General features: G+C 40.8%; 2 protein-coding genes across 2 annotated transcripts; both read left to right on the plus strand.

Moving 5' to 3' along the window:
• The first annotated feature begins 8,138 nt into the window (after positions 1-8,138).
• LOC135717560 (uncharacterized) lies at positions 8,139-11,695 on the plus strand. The gene is made up of 5 exons (XM_065239697.1): positions 8,139-8,368; positions 8,433-9,117; positions 9,311-11,058; positions 11,116-11,318; positions 11,386-11,695. Exons 1-5 carry the CDS (start codon positions 8,232-8,234, stop codon positions 11,490-11,492), a joined length of 2,880 nt encoding a protein of 959 aa, XP_065095769.1. The 5' UTR covers positions 8,139-8,231; the 3' UTR covers positions 11,493-11,695.
• A 7,525-nt stretch (positions 11,696-19,220) lies between these two features.
• On the plus strand, positions 19,221-21,910 carry LOC135717561 (uncharacterized). The gene is made up of 4 exons (XM_065239699.1): positions 19,221-19,291; positions 19,355-20,084; positions 20,141-20,557; positions 20,641-21,910. Exons 1-4 carry the CDS (start codon positions 19,278-19,280, stop codon positions 21,841-21,843), a joined length of 2,364 nt encoding a protein of 787 aa, XP_065095771.1. The 5' UTR covers positions 19,221-19,277; the 3' UTR covers positions 21,844-21,910.
• The last annotated feature ends 361 nt before the right edge of the window (positions 21,911-22,271 follow it).

Consider the following 22,271-nt stretch of genomic DNA (forward strand, 5'->3'; position numbering starts at 1 on the left):
TTTCATACCCGGATTTAACAGTATATAATATTACAAAATCTTTTATTTGTCGGCTGGTGGGCCTTCCAAACCTTTAAATCGTTATATCTCCGTAAATATGGCTCTAATCGCGAAAAGAGGGGTGTTCAGATGCTCGAAATTTTCATACCCGGATTTAACAGTATATAATATTACAAAATCTTTTATTTGTTGGCTGGTGGGCCTTCCAAACCTTTAAATCGTTATATCTCCGTAAATATGGCTCTAATCGTGAAAAGAGGGGTGTTCAGATGCTCGAAATTTTCATACCCGGATTTAACAATATATAATATTACAAAATCTTTTATTTGTCGGCTGGTGGGCCTTCCAAACCTTTAAATCGTTATATCTCCGTAAATAGGGCTCTAATCGCGAAAAGAGGGGTGTTCAGATGCTCGAAATTTTCATACCCGGATTTAACAATATATAATATTACAAAATCTTTTATTTGTCGGCTGGTGGGCCTTCCAAACCTTTAAATCGTTATATCTCCGTAAATATGGCTCTAATCGCGAAAAGAGGGGTGTTCAGATGCTCGAAATTTTCATACCCGGATTTAACAGTATATAATATTACAAAATCTTTTATTTGTCGGCTGGTGGGCCTTCCAAACCTTTAAATCGTTATATCTCCGTAAATATGGCTCTAATCGCAAAAAGAGGGGTGTTCAGATGCTCGAAATTTTCATACCCGGATTTAACAATATATAATATTACAAAATCTTTTATTTGTCGGCTGGTGGGCCTTCCAAACCTTTAAATCGTTATATCTCCGTAAATATGGCTCTAATCGTGAAAAGAGGGGTGTTCAGATGCTCGAAATTTTCATACCCGGATTTAACAGTATATAATATTACAAAATCTTTTATTTGTCGGCTGATGGGCCTTCCAAACCTTTAAATCGTTATATCTCCGTAAATATGGCTCTAATCGCGAAAAGAGGGGTGTTCAGATGCTCGAAATTTTCATACCCGGATTTAACAAAATATAATATTACAAAATCTTTTATTTGTCGGCTGGTGGGCCTTCCAAACCTTTAAATCGTTATATCTCCGTAAATATGGCTCTAATCGCAAAAAGAGGGGTGTTCAGATGCTCGAAATTTTCATACCCGGATTTAACAATATATAATATTACAAAATCTTTTATTTGTCGGCTGGTGGGCCTTCCAAACCTTTAAATCGTTATATCTCCGTAAATATGGCTCTAATCGCAAAAAGAGGGGTGTTCAGATGCTCGAAATTTTCATACCCGGATTTAACAAAATATAATATTACAAAATCTTTTATTTGTCGGCTGGTGGGCCTTCCAAACCTTTAAATCGTTATATCTCCGTAAATATGGCTCTAATCGCAAAAAGAGGGGTGTTCAGATGCTCGAAATTTTCATACCCGGATTTAACAATATATAATATTACAAAATCTTTTATTTGTCGGCTGGTGGGCCTTCCAAACCTTTAAATCGTTATATCTCCGTAAATATGGCTCTAATCGTGAAAAGAGGGGTGTTCAGATGCTCGAAATTTTCATACCCGGATTTAACAGTATATAATATTACAAAATCTTTTATTTGTCGGCTGGTGGGCCTTCCAAACCTTTAAATCGTTATATCTCCGTAAATATGGCTCTAATCGCAAAAAGAGGGGTGTTCAGATGCTCGAAATTTTCATACCCGGATTTAACAATATATAATATTACAAAATCTTTTATTTGTCGGCTGGTGGGCCTTCCAAACCTTTAAATCGTTATATCTCCGTAAATATGGCTCTAATCGCAAAAAGAGGGGTGTTCAGATGCTCGAAATTTTCATACCCGGATTTAACAATATATAATATTACAAAATCTTTTATTTGTCGGCTGGTGGGCCTTCCAAACCTTTAAATCGTTATATCTCCGTAAATATGGCTCTAATCGTGAAAAGAGGGGTGTTCAGATGCTCGAAATTTTCATACCCGGATTTAACAGTATATAATATTACAAAATCTTTTATTTGTCGGCTGGTGGGCCTTCCAAACCTTTAAATCGTTATATCTCCGTAAATATGGCTCTAATCGCAAAAAGAGGGGTGTTCAGATGCTCGAAATTTTCATACCCGGATTTAACAATATATAATATTACAAAATCTTTTATTTGTCGGCTGGTGGGCCTTCCAAACCTTTAAATCTTTATATCTCCGTAAATATGGCTCTAATCGCAAAAAGAGGGGTGTTCAGATGCTCGAAATTTTCATACCCGGATTTAACAATATATAATATTACAAAATCTTTTATTTGTCGGCTGGTGGGCCTTCCAAACCTTTAAATCGTTATATCTCCGTAAATATGGCTCTAATCGCAAAAAGAGGGGTGTTCAGATGCTCGAAATTTTCATACCCGGATTTAACAATATATAATATTACAAAATCTTTTATTTGTCGGCTGGTGGGCCTTCCAAACCTTTAAATCGTTATATCTCCGTAAATAGGGCTCTAATCGCGAAAAGAGGGGTGTTCAGATGCTCGAAATTTTCATACCCGGATTTAACAGTATATGATATTACAAAATCTTTTATTTGTCGGCTGGTGGGCCTTCCAAACCTTTAAATCGTTATATCTCCGTAAATATGGCTCTAATCGCGAAAAGAGGGGTGTTCAGATGCTCGAAATTTTCATACCCGGATTTAACAGTATATAATATTACAAAATCTTTTATTTGTCGGCTGGTGGGCCTTCCAAACCTTTAAATCGTTATATCTCCGTAAATATGGCTCTAATCGCGAAAAGAGGGGTGTTCAGATGCTCGAAATTTTCATACCCGGATTTAACAGTATATAATATTACAAAATCTTTTATTTGTTGGCTGGTGGGCCTTCCAAACCTTTAAATCGTTATATCTCCGTAAATATGGCTCTAATCGTGAAAAGAGGGGTGTTCAGATGCTCGAAATTTTCATACCCGGATTTAACAATATATAATATTACAAAATCTTTTATTTGTCGGCTGGTGGGCCTTCCAAACCTTTAAATCGTTATATCTCCGTAAATAGGGCTCTAATCGCGAAAAGAGGGGTGTTCAGATGCTCGAAATTTTCATACCCGGATTTAACAATATATAATATTACAAAATCTTTTATTTGTCGGCTGGTGGGCCTTCCAAACCTTTAAATCGTTATATCTCCGTAAATATGGCTCTAATCGCGAAAAGAGGGGTGTTCAGATGCTCGAAATTTTCATACCCGGATTTAACAGTATATAATATTACAAAATCTTTTATTTGTCGGCTGGTGGGCCTTCCAAACCTTTAAATCGTTATATCTCCGTAAATATGGCTCTAATCGCAAAAAGAGGGGTGTTCAGATGCTCGAAATTTTCATACCCGGATTTAACAATATATAATATTACAAAATCTTTTATTTGTCGGCTGGTGGGCCTTCCAAACCTTTAAATCGTTATATCTCCGTAAATAGGGCTCTAATCGCGAAAAGAGGGGTGTTCAGATGCTCGAAATTTTCATACCCGGATTTAACAATATATAATATTACAAAATCTTTTATTTGTCGGCTGGTGGGCCTTCCAAACCTTTAAATCGTTATATCTCCGTAAATATGGCTCTAATCGCAAAAAGAGGGGTGTTCAGATGCTCGAAATTTTCATACCCGGATTTAACAATATATAATATTACAAAATCTTTTATTTGTCGGCTGGTGGGCCTTCCAAACCTTTAAATCGTTATATCTCCGTAAATATGGCTCTAATCGTGAAAAGAGGGGTGTTCAGATGCTCGAAATTTTCATACCCGGATTTAACAATATATAATATTACAAAATCTTTTATTTGTCGGCTGGTGGGCCTTCCAAACCTTTAAATCGTTATATCTCCGTAAATAGGGCTCTAATCGCGAAAAGAGGGGTGTTCAGATGCTCGAAATTTTCATACCCGGATTTAACAGTATATAATATTACAAAATCTTTTATTTGTCGGCTGATGGGCCTTCCAAACCTTTAAATCGTTATATCTCCGTAAATATGGCTCTAATCGCGAAAAGAGGGGTGTTCAGATGCTCGAAATTTTCATACCCGGATTTAACAGTATATAATATTACAAAATCTTTTATTTGTCGGCTGGTGGGCCTTCCAAACCTTTAAATCGTTATATCTCCGTAAATATGGCTCTAATCGCAAAAAGAGGGGTGTTCAGATGCTCGAAATTTTCATACCCGGATTTAATAGTATATAATATTACAAAATCTTTTATTTGTCGGCTGGTGGGCCTTCCAAACCTTTAAATCGTTATATCTCCGTAAATATGGCTCTAATCGCAAAAAGAGGGGTGTTCAGATGCTCGAAATTTTCATACCCGGATTTAACAGTATATACACCCCTATTCTGTATTTCGTTAATCAAATTCCATCACAAGCAGTATATACATTTGTTCAAGGACACGCTTAAACCTAAGTTTCACAACCTAACACATTATCCTACAGCAATATTGAAGGGTGGGCCACTTCGGCCACATTGGGCTATGCGCTATGAGGCCAAGCATAAAGAATCGAAACAGTACAGCAAAATCAATCAGAATCGCAAAAATTTGTGCAATTCACTGTCAATTAAGGCAAATTTTAAATTCGCTTATCATCTAGTAAATAAGTCGTTTATCACTCCAAGAATTGATTTGAGTATTGCAACACATAAAACTGCAAAATTTGAACTTGAACAAGAAAAGTTTATCAAATGTAATGCGTGCTTAGTACAAAAAGAATGTGTAACGTTTTTGTCGTGTTTCGAGAAACAAGGTGCAATCTATAAGAAAGGAACTGTATTCTACTTGCAAGCAGGGATGTTCCTTAATGTTTATCAAATCGAAGAAATATTTTTAGGAGATCATGAGGAATTATTACTACTTTGTGCTAAGTTCAATGCGATTGATTTTAACAGTCACTTACAGTCATTTAATATTGAAAAATGCCATTCATACAATGTTGTACGTATCAGTGAGTTTGAGTCAAGGCCAATCAACATACACATTGTAAATAATTCATCATATTTGAGAATGTGCAATTATTACAACCTCAATGATATTGTACCAAATAGCGTTGTATACTGATACAAACAAGTGGAAAATAATAAAAATAAATCAATGTTTCTGTAAGTTAAGCCAACATCAGTTAGGTAAAACACTTAGCTCTCAATTATGAATTAACTTTTTTGAAATGCTCTGTATTCAACAATAAAATATTTGACGTCTTTTTATTATTTACAACTGAAACCGGGCTACTTGGAAGTGTGATAATGCAAATAAAAATGCACAATTAGTTGGTATTGTCTTGGTGTCTGCAACGCATTTAAAACTGGATTTAAATGCATCGAAGACACCAAAGCGATTCAAACTAATCGCGCACTTTTATTTGCTTTATTGCGCAATAAAATTCTAAAATAATTTCAAAATACGTTTGTTTTAAAAAAATGGTGCGTTTAAAATAAACATAACGATGTAGCTAACAAACATAAATCGCATGTTTAAAATAAACATATTTATGTTTGTTAACAAAGCTGTCAAATCAATCAAAAATAATACGTTTATTTTCAATACGAATATTTTTAAAATAAACGTAACATTATTTTTATTTTAAACCTTGATGTCACATGACTTCAAACATGGAATACGTTTGAAATCAACCGAGTTTATTTTTGTGGCCAGAACAAACTGAATTTACGTTTAAATTTACCTCAAATATTTTTGCTTCGATGATACACTGATAAATTGAACTATTCCCATTTTGCTTGAAATTTAATCAATTTGACATTAAACTCAGTTTAATCATACCGAATGATTAAAAAATAAGCATCTGATATTAATCCCAGTTTAATCATGGTTGATTAGATTGTAGATTATCTTTTTTTGAATAAATTTTAATCATTTTAGATTCTATTTTAATAATTTTTGATTGAATTTTAATCTTTTTTGATTATACATCAGTATTCAAAAAGAATAAAATTTAATACTGGAAAGATTATTTCGATTTTAATCATGCATGACTATTGCCAAAGTAATCATGGCTCGGACTCAATAAGGTGAAGCGGGAAACTGCATACTTTTTAAGCTTTTATGATTTAATTTATCTTTGAGTGTATATTTCTCTGCGTGTAAATGCATAAAATTTATTCATTTTTGTACTAGTAATTACTCATAAATGTGTAAAATTTTACTCATTTTGTGGGTAGTCCCGTTTTCATTCAAAAATGTGTACTTTATAGTCATAAAAGAGTTTTTTGCAATTACCGTGTGGGACCGTTGTTCTGGTACTGACCCGCATAAACGCGAACCATAAATTGACCTTACCTAAAAAGGTTAAAAATTGTTTATAATCCCTGCTAAACTTTAACTGAAATGGTTATGGAACTTTACATGAACGTTTAATGATAAAGTTTCAACCTTATGTATTATGGTTTTTTGGAACTGGACCTTACAAATAATGGGTTGTTAAGAACCATTACCGTTCCAAATTCTTGTTTTCTCCATACATTTTCAGAAAGAGAACTATATTAGAACCTTTTAACTTATGGTTTGAGAACTTTAATGGTAATGGTTATGGTAGTCAGTAAGGTCCACGAATGGTTTTGTAACATCGATCAACTTTATGTGGAATATATCGCGAATTGGTTGCCTGTAATTTACTGATTACCAATTCACGATATATTCCACGTAAAGTTGAGCGATAATACAAAACCATTAATGGACCTTACTGACTACCATAACCATTACCATTAATGTTCTCAAATCATAAGTAAAAACGTTCTTATATAGTTCTCTTTCTGAAAATGTATGGAGAAAACAAGAATTTGGAATGGTAATGGTTCTTAACAACCCATTATTTGTAAGGTCCAGTTCCAAAAAACCATAATACATAAGGTTGAAACTTTATCATTAAACGTTCATGTAAAGTTCCATAACCATTTCAGTTAAAGTTTAGCAGGGATTATAAACAATTTTTAACCTTTTTAGGTAAGGTCAATTTATGGTTCGCGTTTATGCGGGGAGTGAGCCAAAAATAATAATGATTTTCTTCGGGACCCAGTGGTCTTAGAGTTACCTCTATGTTTATACTTTGTTCGGGGTGTCAAAACTACGCATTTTTAAGTTTACTATGTGGTGTAAAAAGTATGCAGATTCTGACGTACATTCAATTTACGCAAAAGAGAGTAAAAACAGTATACTCCTTTATTGGGTAGTCCCATTTTCCAAAGAAAGAGCGTACTTTATAGTCATAAGAGAGTTTATTGTGATTACCGTGTGGTGCCCGCTTTTCTTCAGATTTTTCTTCCAATCTACCTTAGGAAGTTTCTGCCAGCGTCTCCAGGAAGTTTATTTCGTCTTCTCAAGGAAGTTCAATTAATTCTCCCAAAAATTTCTTTCGTCTTCTTCTGAAAGTTTGACCATAAGCCAAAGGTTTTTTTTTTGCTTCTTCTGCCTTTCCCTGGAAATGGCTACTTCTGGAAATTTACTTCCGGTTTTCGAATCTTTTTTGGCTTCCTTTGAATGTGAAATCTGATTTTTTTTTTCCGATAGTTTATTTAAATTTTCGCCACAAGTTTCTCAATTCGTGTCTTGGAAGTTTCCCGGAGGTTTTTCCAGCTTTTCTCGAACCTCATCCAGGAGAGCTTCTTTCGTCTTTCTCTGGATGTTTTTTCAACTCCATTCAGAAGCTTATTCAAACGTTTCCCGGAGTTTTCTTCCGGAATTTTCCGATCATAGTTACATAGATTAAAGCTACAATTTTGCTTTGATTAACGGCTTTCTCACTGCAACGACTACGATGTAATCTGCCCGAAATTTCGGCCATAGATTGTGATTTTTTCAAGGGAAAATATTGTTTGTCGTTATTGTCAATAGTTTAGTCGTTGTTGTGGATGATTTTTCATATTTTGGTTTCATTTAATGATATTTTAAGACTAAAATTTTCTCTTTAAAAAACGGCAAAAATATAAAATTAAATAAATAGTAAATACCGATAAATACCGGTTTTTTGATATCTTTGATACCGATACGATTTAAAACAATCTGGCAACGCTGGTCTCAATTCACGATCTGGATAACCTATCTCTAAACTCATTGGTTTATTTTCCCGCATTGCATTCGAAGAGTGCAACGGGTGCAACACGTAACTTTTTAACATTACGCCGTGAATTTCGTGAATAGCTAGAATAGAAAATTAATAATTTGATTAGAAATTGAACCAATCATGAATATATTGAGAAAGTGCGGTTTTTGCCAGCAGCCGGCTGCCTTGATGTGTAGCCGATGCCTAGAGGTGTACTGTTCCTTCGAATGCCAGATTCGGGACTGGTCAGAACACAAACAAATCTGCGTCACCGTTCCGTGAGTATTAGTTATCTAAAATTTGGATTTTTTTTTTATGCTTTGCAATTCGACCTGTCTGCAGCAAACTGTACCCAAATAATAGCTATTTGGAGCTTTTGACCAGTGGCGTAAGGCTACCGCTTAAGGGTCCCGCCATGATTGAGCAAGGATCGATTCGACTGGTCAACAATGGACGTTCTTTGAAGTCGAACTTTCCCATGGGATCCGTCGAAGTATCGGTGGACCGGAAAGCGACAGACTCGATTCCGGATGAAGAAAAGGAATCGGATGGTGCCCCGTCTATGAAGACCCAGGATATGTTTGACATGGTGGAAAACGTAAAGAGGGTTTCAAAAATGAAGATCGAAGATGTTTCCCAAAGGGACATGATTAATGGTTGTAAGTCGGCCGAATATGTCGCTGAAGAGGCCCAAACGTTGACAGAGTTCGAACCAGGTATGGTCCAAAGTCCTAAAAAGATAGTATCGGCTAACAATCATTGCAAACCTTGGATGTTGCATTTCCCACTGGAGAAGGCAGATGGAGAGGTGTTCGATGTTGTCATTCAGCACGTTGTGGTGAATCAACCAATGCTATGTTGGGTCGTTTTGCCAGACCACGAATCCCAATGCAACCAACTGCTGCGTGACATTAACGTTCAGATCGATCCGAGTGCTAAACCGGTCAAGTACGACGATATCCAGGTGGATGATGTCTACACGGGTCTCTATGAGGACCTCTACTATCGGGTGGTGATTTTGGAAAAGGTATGTTAGTTACTTAAACTTATTTTTTATGTTTTGTGCTAACGTAGGCTGCTTAGCTGTAGGCTGTTCGAGTTGCTAGAACTTGCAGATTGTTTCTAACAACTCTAAGATGCTCCAAGTTGCAGTACCTAGAGCAAGGCTACTTAATGAACACGTAAACGTACTGTACATCGTGTAATAACTGTCTTTTTAGATTGACCCCGCAAGATCTCTAGTTAGAGTTCGATTGATAGACTACGGCAACGAATTGACTCTGCCGGCTTCAGACTTGCGTGCTCCTCTTCCGCGGATGAAGGATCTTCGTGCGTTTGCGTTTCTGATCGAGATTCAGAATCTGAACCGAACTTTCGAGCCAAACGCAGTCATTCGGATCAGCCTCATTCGTTCGGAGAGCGATCGCAAGATAGTGGAAATGGTTCTGGCACCTGAGAGTTTGTTGGATTTGCTAGGGAACTCGAACGAGACTACCGGAGAGGGTGGAATTGTGGCCATTCTTTCTTCTCGAAAAGCATTAATCTTGTTCTCTTCTGCACCGGTGATGCATATCATGAAGGTGTTGTATACTCAGCTGGCGGAAGAAGCTGCCATGTTCCCTTCGGCAAAGAATTCCGAAGTTGGGGATTTGATCTGTGTGAACTCGATCGAATTTGGCTGGTCAAGAGCTTTGATCATCGACCAACACGACGACAATCGATTGGTTTATACTATTGATAATGGAACAGTGGAGCTGGTAAGTGCACAAGATGTTCGCAAATTACCTGCCAAGTATAAGCATAAGCCGCGGCTGGTGTTGGCCATGGAGATAACCAAGGTGGTTATGAACGAACAGGACTTCATGCGTATGTGCTATATGCCAAGCTTTGAGTTCACTTTTGAACGATTGTCATTCAACAAGGCTCAGCAAACGATGAAGTGTACGATGAAGGACGGCAAAGGAAAGTTCGTTCTTGCGGAAGTTGACTTCATGGACTTTGAATGTGATTTGAAGAAGGTTGGGATCGACTACTGGCCACATACTCCTCAGGACAAAATGATTGTGAGAATTTTATCCGCTCTAGACGTAAGCACCATAGTCATATGTCCCAAAGACAGTATTAATGTTTACACTGAGCTGCTTCAGACGGTGATACCGAATTTGAAACGCTTGACAGCAGTTCCGAATGTGAAGGACGTAATCGTTGCTATGGACGATTGCATGATGCCTTATCGAGCACGAGTCCTTTCCATTGTTTCTTCGACGGAAGTAGAGGTCTTGGACCTTGACAATGGGAAAATCAGAAACACTTTCACAGAGAAGCTGTTCGAAACTAACGGGTTTGTGAATAACCTGCCTGTGTATACTTTAAAAGTACGCATTCTGGATATGAACGTGTCCGCGATCAAAGATCAGGTTTGTGTTCTTCGTCAACTGGATGCATTCAAATCTGAGAAGCGTGAATTCAGGACGCACTTCGAGGGCAGGTCGTACATGTACGGAGTAAAGCTGATCGACGTGAGTACGAATCGCTCGCTTGCTACCATCCTGCTGGAGCACCATGACAAACAGCTTCACGAAGTTGAAAAAGCAGTCACAAAGAAGCGAGAACAGGATACAGAAGCCGCTCGTCTGAAAACCATCGATGCTGCTGCTGAAGTCAAGGCCACAGCCCAAGCAGCAGCCGCAAAAGCTAAACAGGAACGGAAAGCCCGTGAAGCCACAGAACTCAAAAAAGCGGAAACAGTTGTCGCACCATGGGTGTTCACTATCAATGATCTTAAACTGGTTGAGCTGCCTGTGGGAAAGAGTGGCATAAAGTTAACCATTCTGGATGATGCTAATCTGGCTCATGGAGTAGTAACCGTCTTTGAATTTACGGATGAGAACATCAAACGATATACAACCCTGAACGATAAGGTCAACGAGGAGGCTGCCAGAGTTGGTGGTGACGGATACTGTCCGAAGTAAGGATAAATTGCGCTATTTTTACCTGACCATAAATAGACTAAAATTATCTGTAGATTGGACGAACTATGTATTGCCGTGTTCGATGACGACAAGTTGTGGTACCGAGCAGTATGCTTGCAGGCCGAACCGGAGAAGGACGTATTCATGGTACAATTTATCGATTTTGGCAACCTGGCATCGGTGAACCGCGAATCGATCCGCAGTCTTCCGAAGGAACTCGCTTTTCCCTGTGCAGCGCACACTTGCACTGTTATTGGTAAACTTTTCAAATTTTGTTTTGTTTAAGGAAATTTTCAACATCGATGTTGTTTTTTTTTTTATAGATCACATTAATGTTATGAAAACGCTGGTCAAAAAGCAGGCATCGATGGGTTACGTGGTGGCCCAACATATCGTATCTAATGAAGAACAGTATTCTTTGAAGTTTTAATTATCTGGCTTTGATTTGTTCCTTGCTGAGAAGGAAGCTTTTGAATGGATTTTTCTATAACTTTTTTTTTTTCAATAATTTAACATTTGACAAAATATTTCGAAGGATTTAATTTCGATCAAGTAAAGTAGTCAACATTCTACCGAATGCAGGAACTTTTATTTTTGTTAATATTTTTACAATTTCTCCATCTTCATTATAATTTAACTCCAATAAACGATCTGGAAACAAACTTTAATCTTATATGTTCACTGAGGCAAAGGAACGTTAGAATTTCATAAGAATCACTAATGAACGTTCCATTCGACAGCCATTACTCGTCCTATTCATCGGATGTGTGCTCTTTCTGCTCTGCTTAACTTGGTGAAATATTATAGCGAAAATGAGTGTAGTTCGTAAAAACACGCTTGTTGTTGACTTCAGTGTCCTTCCAGTTCGTCCCAATGCGGGAAAAGTGCAAAAATTCTTCGGGAACAATATTAAGCTTCAATATTCGGACGTTATATACATTCAGTTTCATAACGTCCGAAATTGTGTTTTTATTGAGATGATAGACAATGTAGTTGCCTTGCACTATGAAAAGGCGCACAACTATAAACACGCGTCTCTCTGTGCGAAGAGTGAGTTCAAAATCCCGGTATATGTCGATTGTGAAGCAGTGACCGTTCGAGTACATGACCTTCCTCTGGCATGGCCACAAGCCTCTGTTATGAACCACATGACAAAGTACGGGACAGTGATTGCCAGTCGACATGAGAAATGGAAGCACTACTTCCCAGGATTCCTGAGCGGTGTTCGAGTTTTGCGAATGCGACTCGAAAGCACCATTCCATCATACATCACGGTCGACAAGCAACCAAAAACGTGCCGCCATTGTGGCCGAGCAGTACATCCCAAACAGAAATGTTTGGATCATGGTGGGTATACACATGGTGATACAGCTTTGTCACTATCTGGGCGAGGAGATCGTGGGGTGGAAAAAGTTGGGTTTTAGTGCAAATTGTAAACAAACTCGGTCGCTGTCCCATACAAAAATCCAACATGGCTGAATCATTAAGTTGACACATTAGGCCACCTATATGTAGTCACCTTGGTTTGGATGTAGCCACATCGAACAATAGCACCGCTCCAGCAGCTCCACCAACCGAGCGGGTATTCAGTCTCGCTGATTTCCCGTCGATGGATATCGAACAAAACCAGCCAACGACATCGGGTCAATCATCTCCTGCTTTCACCGGGTTCTCAACAGAAGAACAACGGCGAAACACCGACAATCAAACCAACCGGTGAACACTCGTGTTTATTTCAGTTACCGTGGGGACGTTATTTGTGATTAGCCCCGGTCCCTTTCAAATTGTATCATTATTTATGTACGGTCCTTATATTTGCACTGACGTTTCACATTCATCTAGTGATGGCCGATTTTCATTCGAATAATTGATTAATCGATTATCGAACCGAAAAGTAAAATATTTGTAATCGGTTATATGTGCCGATATAAGCATTAACATCTCCAGAGCATCATCACCGATCGTTTCAAACATGTGCTGTGCTCTCATTGGTGGAAAAATGACAGCACAGCGAACAAAATATAATCGATTAGTTGTTAATCGAGTAATTACAAAATGGGACATCTCTGATTTTGGTGTGTTTGTTTTGATAAAAATGAGCGCAAAATTTCATCTCTACCGAGGGGGCAGCAAAACCACAAAATTACCTTGAATACGGGGGGTATTCATTGGATGAAAGGGACCGTGAAAGAGGACACTAAAATAGAAAGTTTTTCTTCCGACAGTTTCATCTTAGTATTCATCTTTGATAAGGTCTTGCATACCTTGCTTTACCCAGTTACGGTGCGCTAGTACTCGTACTCTTGCATCATTTGCATTCTTGATGATAACTCTCACCATGGCCTCCATTTCTTCGTCCGACCCGTAATTACACAATTTTGCTGCTGATCCTACACGCCGAACAAAATTGACGCTGCTTTCCGTATCCATCTGACTCATCATCATGAGTTTTCCCCGTTGGGATAGAGTGTAGGTCCTTGATCCGTAGTAATCATTCAAGCGAGCCATAGCATTCGAAAACGGTTGGGTCTCCTCATCAGGCATTCCTGGGACAGAAGATGTTGCTTGGAATATTTCACGTAGTTTTAGTACCGACTTTATCTTAAACACACCGAATTTTGTTTCTTCATCTACAGCGTTAATAAGCTGAAGAGAAGAAACAAGGATATCTTTCCAGTATTCAAACGCCTGTTTGTCTATATCCGCTTCGCCAGATGACGGAACACACTCTGGAATGTTGAGTGTGCCCAATGTCCAGTTGTTCATTTTGGCTAGCATCAAAGAATCTTCACGTGAGCTAGCCTGATGAAATCCACTTCCGAATCCCTGATCCGCGTCAGCGGAAAGTCGTGCTACTTGTTCTCGCAAAGTATTGTTCTTTTCGATGGCCTCCGTTAGTTCTCTCAAAATACGGTTTTTTGAAATCTTTCTGCAACAAAACAGTTGAAATAAAAAATTCTCTATACGTTACTTTAATGGATGATTGGGGCTCCGTCTATCTCCACCGGAACCCAGTATTCTGCAAAACTCTACCCTCCTGCATCAGTTTTTTTTTTATTATTATTATTGTTGTCCGTCTTTTACCACCGGATGCACAAGCTATTGGGCGTTTCGTCTATCTCCACCGAAACCCCAGATACTATTATCATTTTGTTTAAACTTACTTTGGGGGAGCCGTTGGTTCATTTGCCGCGCCATTGTCGCGACCGGCTGGACAATCGAACCCAGGCAGATCTGCCATATTCTTTGGTTTGGATGATCCGGCCGCAGGTTCCTCGAAAATCTTTACTAACAGGCGAGAGCGATGTCACTCGCTTACTCGACTTATTGTCGGATGCCGCTACGAAAAACAGCCAACTTCTACCCTGGTCTGCTTCTACTGGATCGTTGCCGACAAGCGAGAGCGATGCCACTCGCTTACTCGACTTATTGTCGGATGCCGCTACGGGAAACTTCTACTGCATCGTTGCCGACAAGTGAGAGCGATGCCACTCGCTTACTCGACTTATTGTCGGATGCAGCTACGGAAAACAGCCAACTTCCACCGGTGCTCTGCTTCTACTGGATCGTTGCCGACAGGCGAAAGCGATGCCACTCGCTTACTCGACTTATTGTCGGATAGGTGCTGGTGCTGCTGTTGTTGTTACACTGCCGCTGGTTACTACTGCTGCTGGTTAATACTGCTGATGGTTACTGCTGCTGGTTACTGCTGCTGCTGTTGTGGCTTGTACCGCATCTGCCGAAAAGGTCCGTGAGCGCACTTTGACTTAAATGATCTATATTTCTTGAATTTGTGTGGTTTACATGTATAACTTATCAAGTGACACAGATGCGTCTTTTCAACTTTAGTTCCTGTGAAATTTCAATTATTATTAATTACAGTTCCTAGTCCTATCAGGCCTGTTTTAGAGAATGACCACCTTGGTGGGATTGGTTTGCTTGAAAATTTGAAAAAGAAGACTACTTATAACTACTATTTACAACTACAACTAACCTACAACTACTATATACACCTAATCTACTATATACAAATTGCTTATCAAAGCATGTTCTGATAAATTACATTTTTGTGCAAATTTAGTCTTAATTTCGTTAATTCTGGAATCTATTTTGGCAATGCCTGCCTCTTCGTGTAAATTTGTTATTCTAGTGTCAAAAGGACGATCAAGTACCATCCTCAGCACTCTATTCTGAGCGACCTGGATTTTGTTCCTGTGAGTCTGAGCACATGATTCCCACACCGGAGCTGCGTAGAGGATCGCAGGTGCTATGATTTGTTTGTAGACGGCCAGTTTGTTCACCCTTGAAAGGCGGGATCTGCGGCAAATCAGCGGAAACAGACACCTAACCAAGGCAGAACACTTGACTACTGTTTTCTCTACATGCGAACGGAAGAGGAGCTTTTCATCGAACAACATCCCGAGATAGGTTACTTCGGCGGACCACTCAACCCTTGTGCCATCCATGATTACAGTACAAGATGGAGCCGGTTTCAGTTTGGGCATTGCCGATGGAGGAACATGATCGCTTGTGTTTTGGTGGCATTGATTTTGATTTTCCACGTGGTGGCATAATCAGCAAAGGCGTTAAGGCATCGTTGAAGTTTGTTCGTTATTTCGCGAGGCATCCTTCCTTTGACGGCTATTGCGGTATCATCTGCGAACAGGAAAAACACGCAACCGTCGCCGAGGGGAGGAATGCCGGAAGTGTAAATGCTGTAAAGCAAGGGGCCCAGCAGACTACCTTGCGGGACTCCTGCTGGGATCGAAAACGTGTCTGAGAGACAACCATTCAACGATACCTTAAACGACCTTTGCTGGAGGTAGTTACGGGTGATTTTAATAAGATGTAAAGGAAAGTTGAAGTTACAAAGCTTGTACACAAGTCCATCATGCCAAACATTGTCAAACGCCTTTTCAACGTCTAACAAGGCCATGGCTGTGGACTTGGATACAGCTTTGTTACTTCGGATGTTATTCATCACCCGTACTAGCTGGTGATTGGTGGAGTGCCCCTTTCTGAACCCAAACTGTTCCGGAAGGAGAATGTTATTTTCCTCGACAAACTTGAGCAAACGATTGAGAATGAGTTTCTCGAACAATTTGCTCAGCGCTGAAAGGAGGCTGATTGGTCTGTAGCTTGAAGACAATGTTGGATCCTTACCGGGTTTGCGGATCGGTATGATTTTTGCTACTTTCCAGATGCTTGGAAAGTAGTGCAGTTCCAAACATCTGTTGAAGATAGCGGTTAGAAGAGACTGCACTTTCATGCTGAGTCTCTTCAAGATCAAGTTGAATATACCGTCAAACCCGGGAGCCTTCATGTTCTTGGTGCATTTCAGCGCTGAGCAAATTTGTTGTACTGTAATCATATCCGCCGGAGGCACGACACAAGGGGAGGCATCTAGGTTTTGAACGCATTGCGCAACCTGATCATCGAGTGGACTTTGGATAGTCGAGCCAAGCAAATGCGATGAAGCGACATGCTTGCCGATCGCATTTGCTTTCTCCTGTGGGGTAATTAAAAGCCGATCGTCATCATTTTCGACTTTGAGAGGTGGAACGGGTTTGGGATGATTTTTCAGGACCTTGGCTACCTTCCAGAATGGTCTGGAGCGGTCGTCCAGATTCTGGACAACACGCCCGAAACTTTCATTTCGGAGTGAGTCCATTCTGGAAGCAATCTGCCTGTTCAGATCGGCCATTTCACGTTTTTTGCCCAGGTCTCCAGTCCTCTGAAACTGGCGTCTACGCACATTTCTCAATCGAATCAATAATTGGGTGTGGGAATCAATAGCAACAAACTTACCCCTCACAGGAACTTGTCGAACGCATGTCTCGTCAGCCTCGGATATGGCCTGTTGGAGTCCTTCCAACGCCCGGTCGATGTCATCTACGGTGTCGAGCAGTGGATTTTTATCGATGTTGCTGTCCACCATTCGACCGTACTGCACCCAATTGACATGGTGGTAGTCTTTACGCAGGCAGCCTCTAGCAGGAACCACGTTGACACCGACTTCAGTCACCACCGGTTGGTGGTCGGAGCTGAGATCGTTGTGCGCCTCCGGCTTAGATAGTCCGATGTTTGACAGGAAAAAGTCTAGCGTGGAGGGATTTCCCGCCGGAGAGATGAAAGTTGGTTCGTCCGGAAATTGCACTGTGTACAGTCCATGTTGTGCGTGGTCGAACAATAGACATACGTTTCGGTTCCTCTGGTAGTTCCGCCAAGCTTCATGGCGGGCGTTCAGGTCGCCCCCAACGATGAATCGGGAGCTAGTACGGGTGATGGCGGTCAGGTCTTTCTTGAATTGGATTCCTAATCCGTTGCTTCCGGTACACTGGCGTGGGCAGTAAACAGCGATGAACCGGACGTTTCCAGTTGGTGATTCCACCTCCACACTAATGGCCTCGATGATAGAAGTGCGGATGTGGGGCAGAGTGCAAAACTTGATTCCCTTTCTGACGATGACCGCTACACCACCCCCCCTGGAGCTGGTGCGATCAAGCCGGATAATGTTGTGGTCAGGCAACCAGAAGCTGTCACCGAACTTTAGGTGGGTTTCGGTTAGAAGACCCACGTCGATGCTATGCTTGCGGAGGAAGTCGGCAAGCTCAATCTGTTTAGCTCTTACAGAGCAAGCGTTCCAGGTAGCGATGGTTAGCGGTTTAGACACCATATTGGATGATGAACTTACCGAGCACTTGGATCTGTTCGGGCTTATTGCGGCACTTACGTAGAGCACCGGTCATGTTGATAAAAATCTCCATCAGTTCGTCTGCTGAGAACAGATCGGGATTGTTTGTTTGAGCTGTTGGTTGCCTCCAGAATCCAGGGGGAGATGGAGAGCTTTGTCCAGCAGAAGATCCAGACGTTTCTTGAGGGGACGTGGATCGCACCCTGGGATTCGCTTGTCCACGAAGAGGTGGAAAGTCCTCTGTCCTGAAAGCCGGGGCCTTATCCTTCCTTCGTGCTGGTTGATTGTTGGTGGACGCTTGATTTCGGATGCGCTTGAAATCCTCGCGTTTAGGGCACTGCTTGTTGGATCCTTGGTGAGCACCACCACAGTTGGCGCATTTGGACGCCACAGCTTCATCCGCAGCACATTCGGAGGTGGCATGGTCTTGAGCGCAATTTCCGCAGCGTGGCTTAATGTTGCAGTTGCGGGTACCGTGTCCGAAGTTCAGACACCGCTGGCACTGAGTCACATCGCGATGGCCGCCACGGTATGGCTCCCAGCGAACGATGATGGAATTGATGGACCGGATGGCTTTCAGTGCGTTGAGCGTCACCGTTCCCTTCTGGAAGTGTACCAGGAAAAGGCTATCCGGATACGCCTTCACATTCTCGTCTCTTCTTGTCATTCGATACACGGCACTTGGGGCCAGCTTGTACCGGTCCCTGATTTCTGATTCGATAAACTTCGGGTCGAAGTTTGGTAGGCCCCTGATGACGACCTTGAACGGCTTCTCACCGGGAATGTCGTGGGTAAAGAATTCCACCTTGGAAGTCCTCAGGTGGGTGACGACCACGTCAAACTCCGTTTTGGTACGGAGCATCACTTTAGTGCCGACTCTGCCCAACTTGTATTCGGCTTTAACACCCAGCGTCGCTAGATCCGCAATGAGCACATTAAGATGGGCATTTTTCACTACCAATGGAGGTAGCTTCACTTTTGCCGAGCTCATTTCGGCAGTATTCACGGTTTCGGCAGCGTCACCGAAATCTCCAACATCGCTGTTGTTCGTCGCAGTGACATCGGACTGGCCTCGATTCTTCTTCCTCTGTTGATAGTTGATAGTAGTATGCTTTCATCTACTCCATCTATCGTATAAAAATTACCACTACAGTCTGTTATTTGAAATTAGCATCTTCAACTATGTAAATCGTTGACTTCACGTAGAAGTAATACTAAAAACATATAGTCAAAAAAAAAAAAATAATAATATTGTTTACACAGCATTCGGTAAAAATTATATTTCACTGAACAAATCCAGCAAAAAAAGTATTTACCGAAAAAGATTTAAGAAATTTAAGTTCGTTGCCAGTGAAACATATACATGAAAACTTTGTTCGGTGTAGTAAAAGAACTGCCAAACGAGGGGTGATTGCTTGGTTTATTTTGTAAATAAAATCTTTTTTTTTGCCTGAAAAGTGGGTAAAATAATATTGTATTCGAGAATAATTATTTTAAAGGCACTTAAAATTTCTTGATTGTATGGACACTATAAGGTAAGCTTATTCAAATCTATCAAACATGAACCAAACCGGTTTAATATGAATCATGCTTTACAGAGATAACATACGTAAATATGCACTCGGCAGTCAGGAGGATAACTATTGCCGGTTGTGCTTTGCGAAAGCGTTTAAGCTACGGAACGTCTTTCCGTACGGTGATGACCCAAACAATGAACTGTATCGTAAAGTTTGCACCCTAGCTCTGGTCAAGCTAGACCAAAAACTAGAACCAGAATGTTGTGTTTGCTTCCGCTGTATAACACAGCTAGAGGAGTTCGGCAAGTTCCAGCGCCAATGTGGGGAATACAATCGATTGCTGTACCAAGCTCGAGGTCAAGATGAGCCACAGCATCCAGTGGCGGCTATATCGGCTTCAAATTTGTCTCTACTGCAAAGTGAAGGCAGTAGTGCATCGATTCCAAAAAAACCGGATGTGGATCCATTTGAATCGTCCGCTCAACATTTGGAAGAGAATGGTGTTGGAAGGAAAATTAAACGGCGGACCATGGCTCCGAAGCGGTATTCTCCTACGATTAAGAAATCGGGACGTAAGGCTGTGAAAAAACCCAAGCAAGAATCTGATTCAGAAGAGAGCTTTGTAGAAGATACAAGCGATTCGGCTGACGATTATAAGCCTGCGAAAAGAAAACCTACAATGAGCAAACGTTCGACTAATTCTCCAGTATCGAAAAAACGCGTACGGAGATCGAAAAACGAAAGCATGGATCGGTCTTTGTCGGCAGGTTCAGAAACTGGACGATCGAAACGCAATCGGTCCAAGACCAAGGTAAGTGTTTTATTTGGGGCGGGAATTGGAACATGGATAACGAATTATAATTGCAGGTGATAACTTCAACTGACTTCATCGTCTACAACGCTGGACATGGAAGTATCAACATAATGGCTGGTGGATACCGTTACTACAAGTATCGTTACTATAAAACAGGATCGGAGGTGCGTTACGGATGGCAATGCATCGAGCAGGACTGTCCTTCTCAGTTATATACAAGCAGTTTTACGAAACATAAAATTTACTGGAGGGATAAGTACTACGAGCATAACCATCCCTCGGACAATGTGGAGGAACTAATGTCCGCTAAAGTGGAAGATACAGCACAAGAAGAGCACGAGGAGGATTTCGGAGATTACGAACTGCTTACCACCGGTCGCGGAAGGCATACCTATAAACTGATGAAGTTTCCCAATGGAAGGGAAACAGTGATCTACGGTGACCATCGGCATCGGTTACTGATCGAGCGGGTAAGTTGAATAGTTTCCAACAGGGCACACAAGCGCATTCTGTACTGATAACTCTTTGTTTGCATGTGTGCATTATGTATTAGGCGGACGAAATGAAAATATTTGGATGCACCAGTTCGTCTTGTAAATCGGTGGTCTACATGTCTAAGGATAATGAATTGCGAATCTTTTGCGGTACTTTCACCAGCACCGAAGTAGCAGCTGACTCGACATACCGAAAGACTTCTAAGGTAATATTGTACGAAGGCCATCACTTCATTTACAGCGGAAGAAGGCTTGAAAATAGGAAGTGCTCGGTTTACCATTGCTTCATGCGGAAGACCCTCGATTGTCCTTCCATAATCTACTGCACCAAAGATGACACAATCATCACACTGCAACACCAAGTTAGACTTCCCCATAATCACACACCCGATGTTGTCAAGCTTGAAGAGGGAATGATGGTCGTCGAGGCACAAAAGGAAGCCCTTCCGGTAGAATCGAAGGATTACCATATCGCGAAAAACACACTTAGGACCGATTTCATCATATTCGAGGGCTTACGTTACTCCATTTCGAATACCAGAGTCGACGGCACAAAAACCTGCCGTTGTCTAGAAGCTGAAAACTGTGCGGGGTATATCTTCCTGCTACCCAATGGAACGATCGTCAAGTACAACACCTTTAACGAACACAGCCATCCGCTGCCCGATACGCCCAAGAGTATTTACGAATTTGACTACATCATCGAAACGCAAGACGTGTCTTCGAAAAACAGCGAGGGTACACTCCACCGATGGTACAAGGACTTTGAATACAAGCGAGATTACAATAAAGAGCAAGGATTTTTCTACTACCGATGTGTAGAAAGGAACAGTGGATGTTCAGCGGCATTCCTTACTAACGAGGACTTTAGTTCCGTCAGAGAAACCTTCCAGCAGCATAATCATCCCAGCCCGCAGATCGAAAAGGAACAGCGTAAAAGTATGATAACGGTTGATGGCACCATGAACTACACGATGGACACGAACGTTGATGGTCACGAGATATTGAAGCACCAGGGCAATCGGTACTGCCATTTCTACAACCACAAGGAGGGATGGCGCGTATGGCGATGCTTCGGTACTGCTCGCTGCCGGGCAACGCTTTTTCAAGATCCTTCTGACGGCAAGGTTAACGATGTGGAAAGATTTGCTCATGGCCATAAAGATCTCCAAAATAGCAACGAGACTAATGAAAGCGTTACTGTAAAGGAGGAAGAACCGGACATGGATTCCGATAGCCGGGAAAGCGCGGATTGGTTTTGAGAGAATGTGGAAAATGAGTTGACTATCGATTATTATTGTTAAGGTGTTTCTTTTTCCAATTAAATGTATAACGATAACAGCGGTAGAATTTTTTCAATTGTTCAGTCCCACGAACGTGTCCGAACATTTACCGGGATCCTGATGAATGTTGGCGTGTCTAGGGTAGATGAAGGCAATAAGGTCCCTCTAACAAAAACGTATCATAAAATATGAAAAACATTCCTATATGTTATGCTAGCTATGTCAAACTCATGCTTTGGATTATGTTTGATGATATACAGTGTATAGAGTATGGATAAAGTATAATATACTCATTAAATTCATATGACTAGTTTTTGCTCCGATCAACAACCATACGGGGTACGATGGGCCACCACACGCCTGCAGTTTATTGAACATCAGTGACATGAATCATTAATAACTTTGTC

Source organism: Ochlerotatus camptorhynchus, unplaced genomic scaffold, assembly GCF_037179485.1.
Source record: "Ochlerotatus camptorhynchus isolate MF236.1 unplaced genomic scaffold, CSIRO-AGI_Acam_v1.1 ptg000062l, whole genome shotgun sequence".
Taxonomy (NCBI): domain Eukaryota; kingdom Metazoa; phylum Arthropoda; class Insecta; order Diptera; family Culicidae; genus Ochlerotatus; species Ochlerotatus camptorhynchus.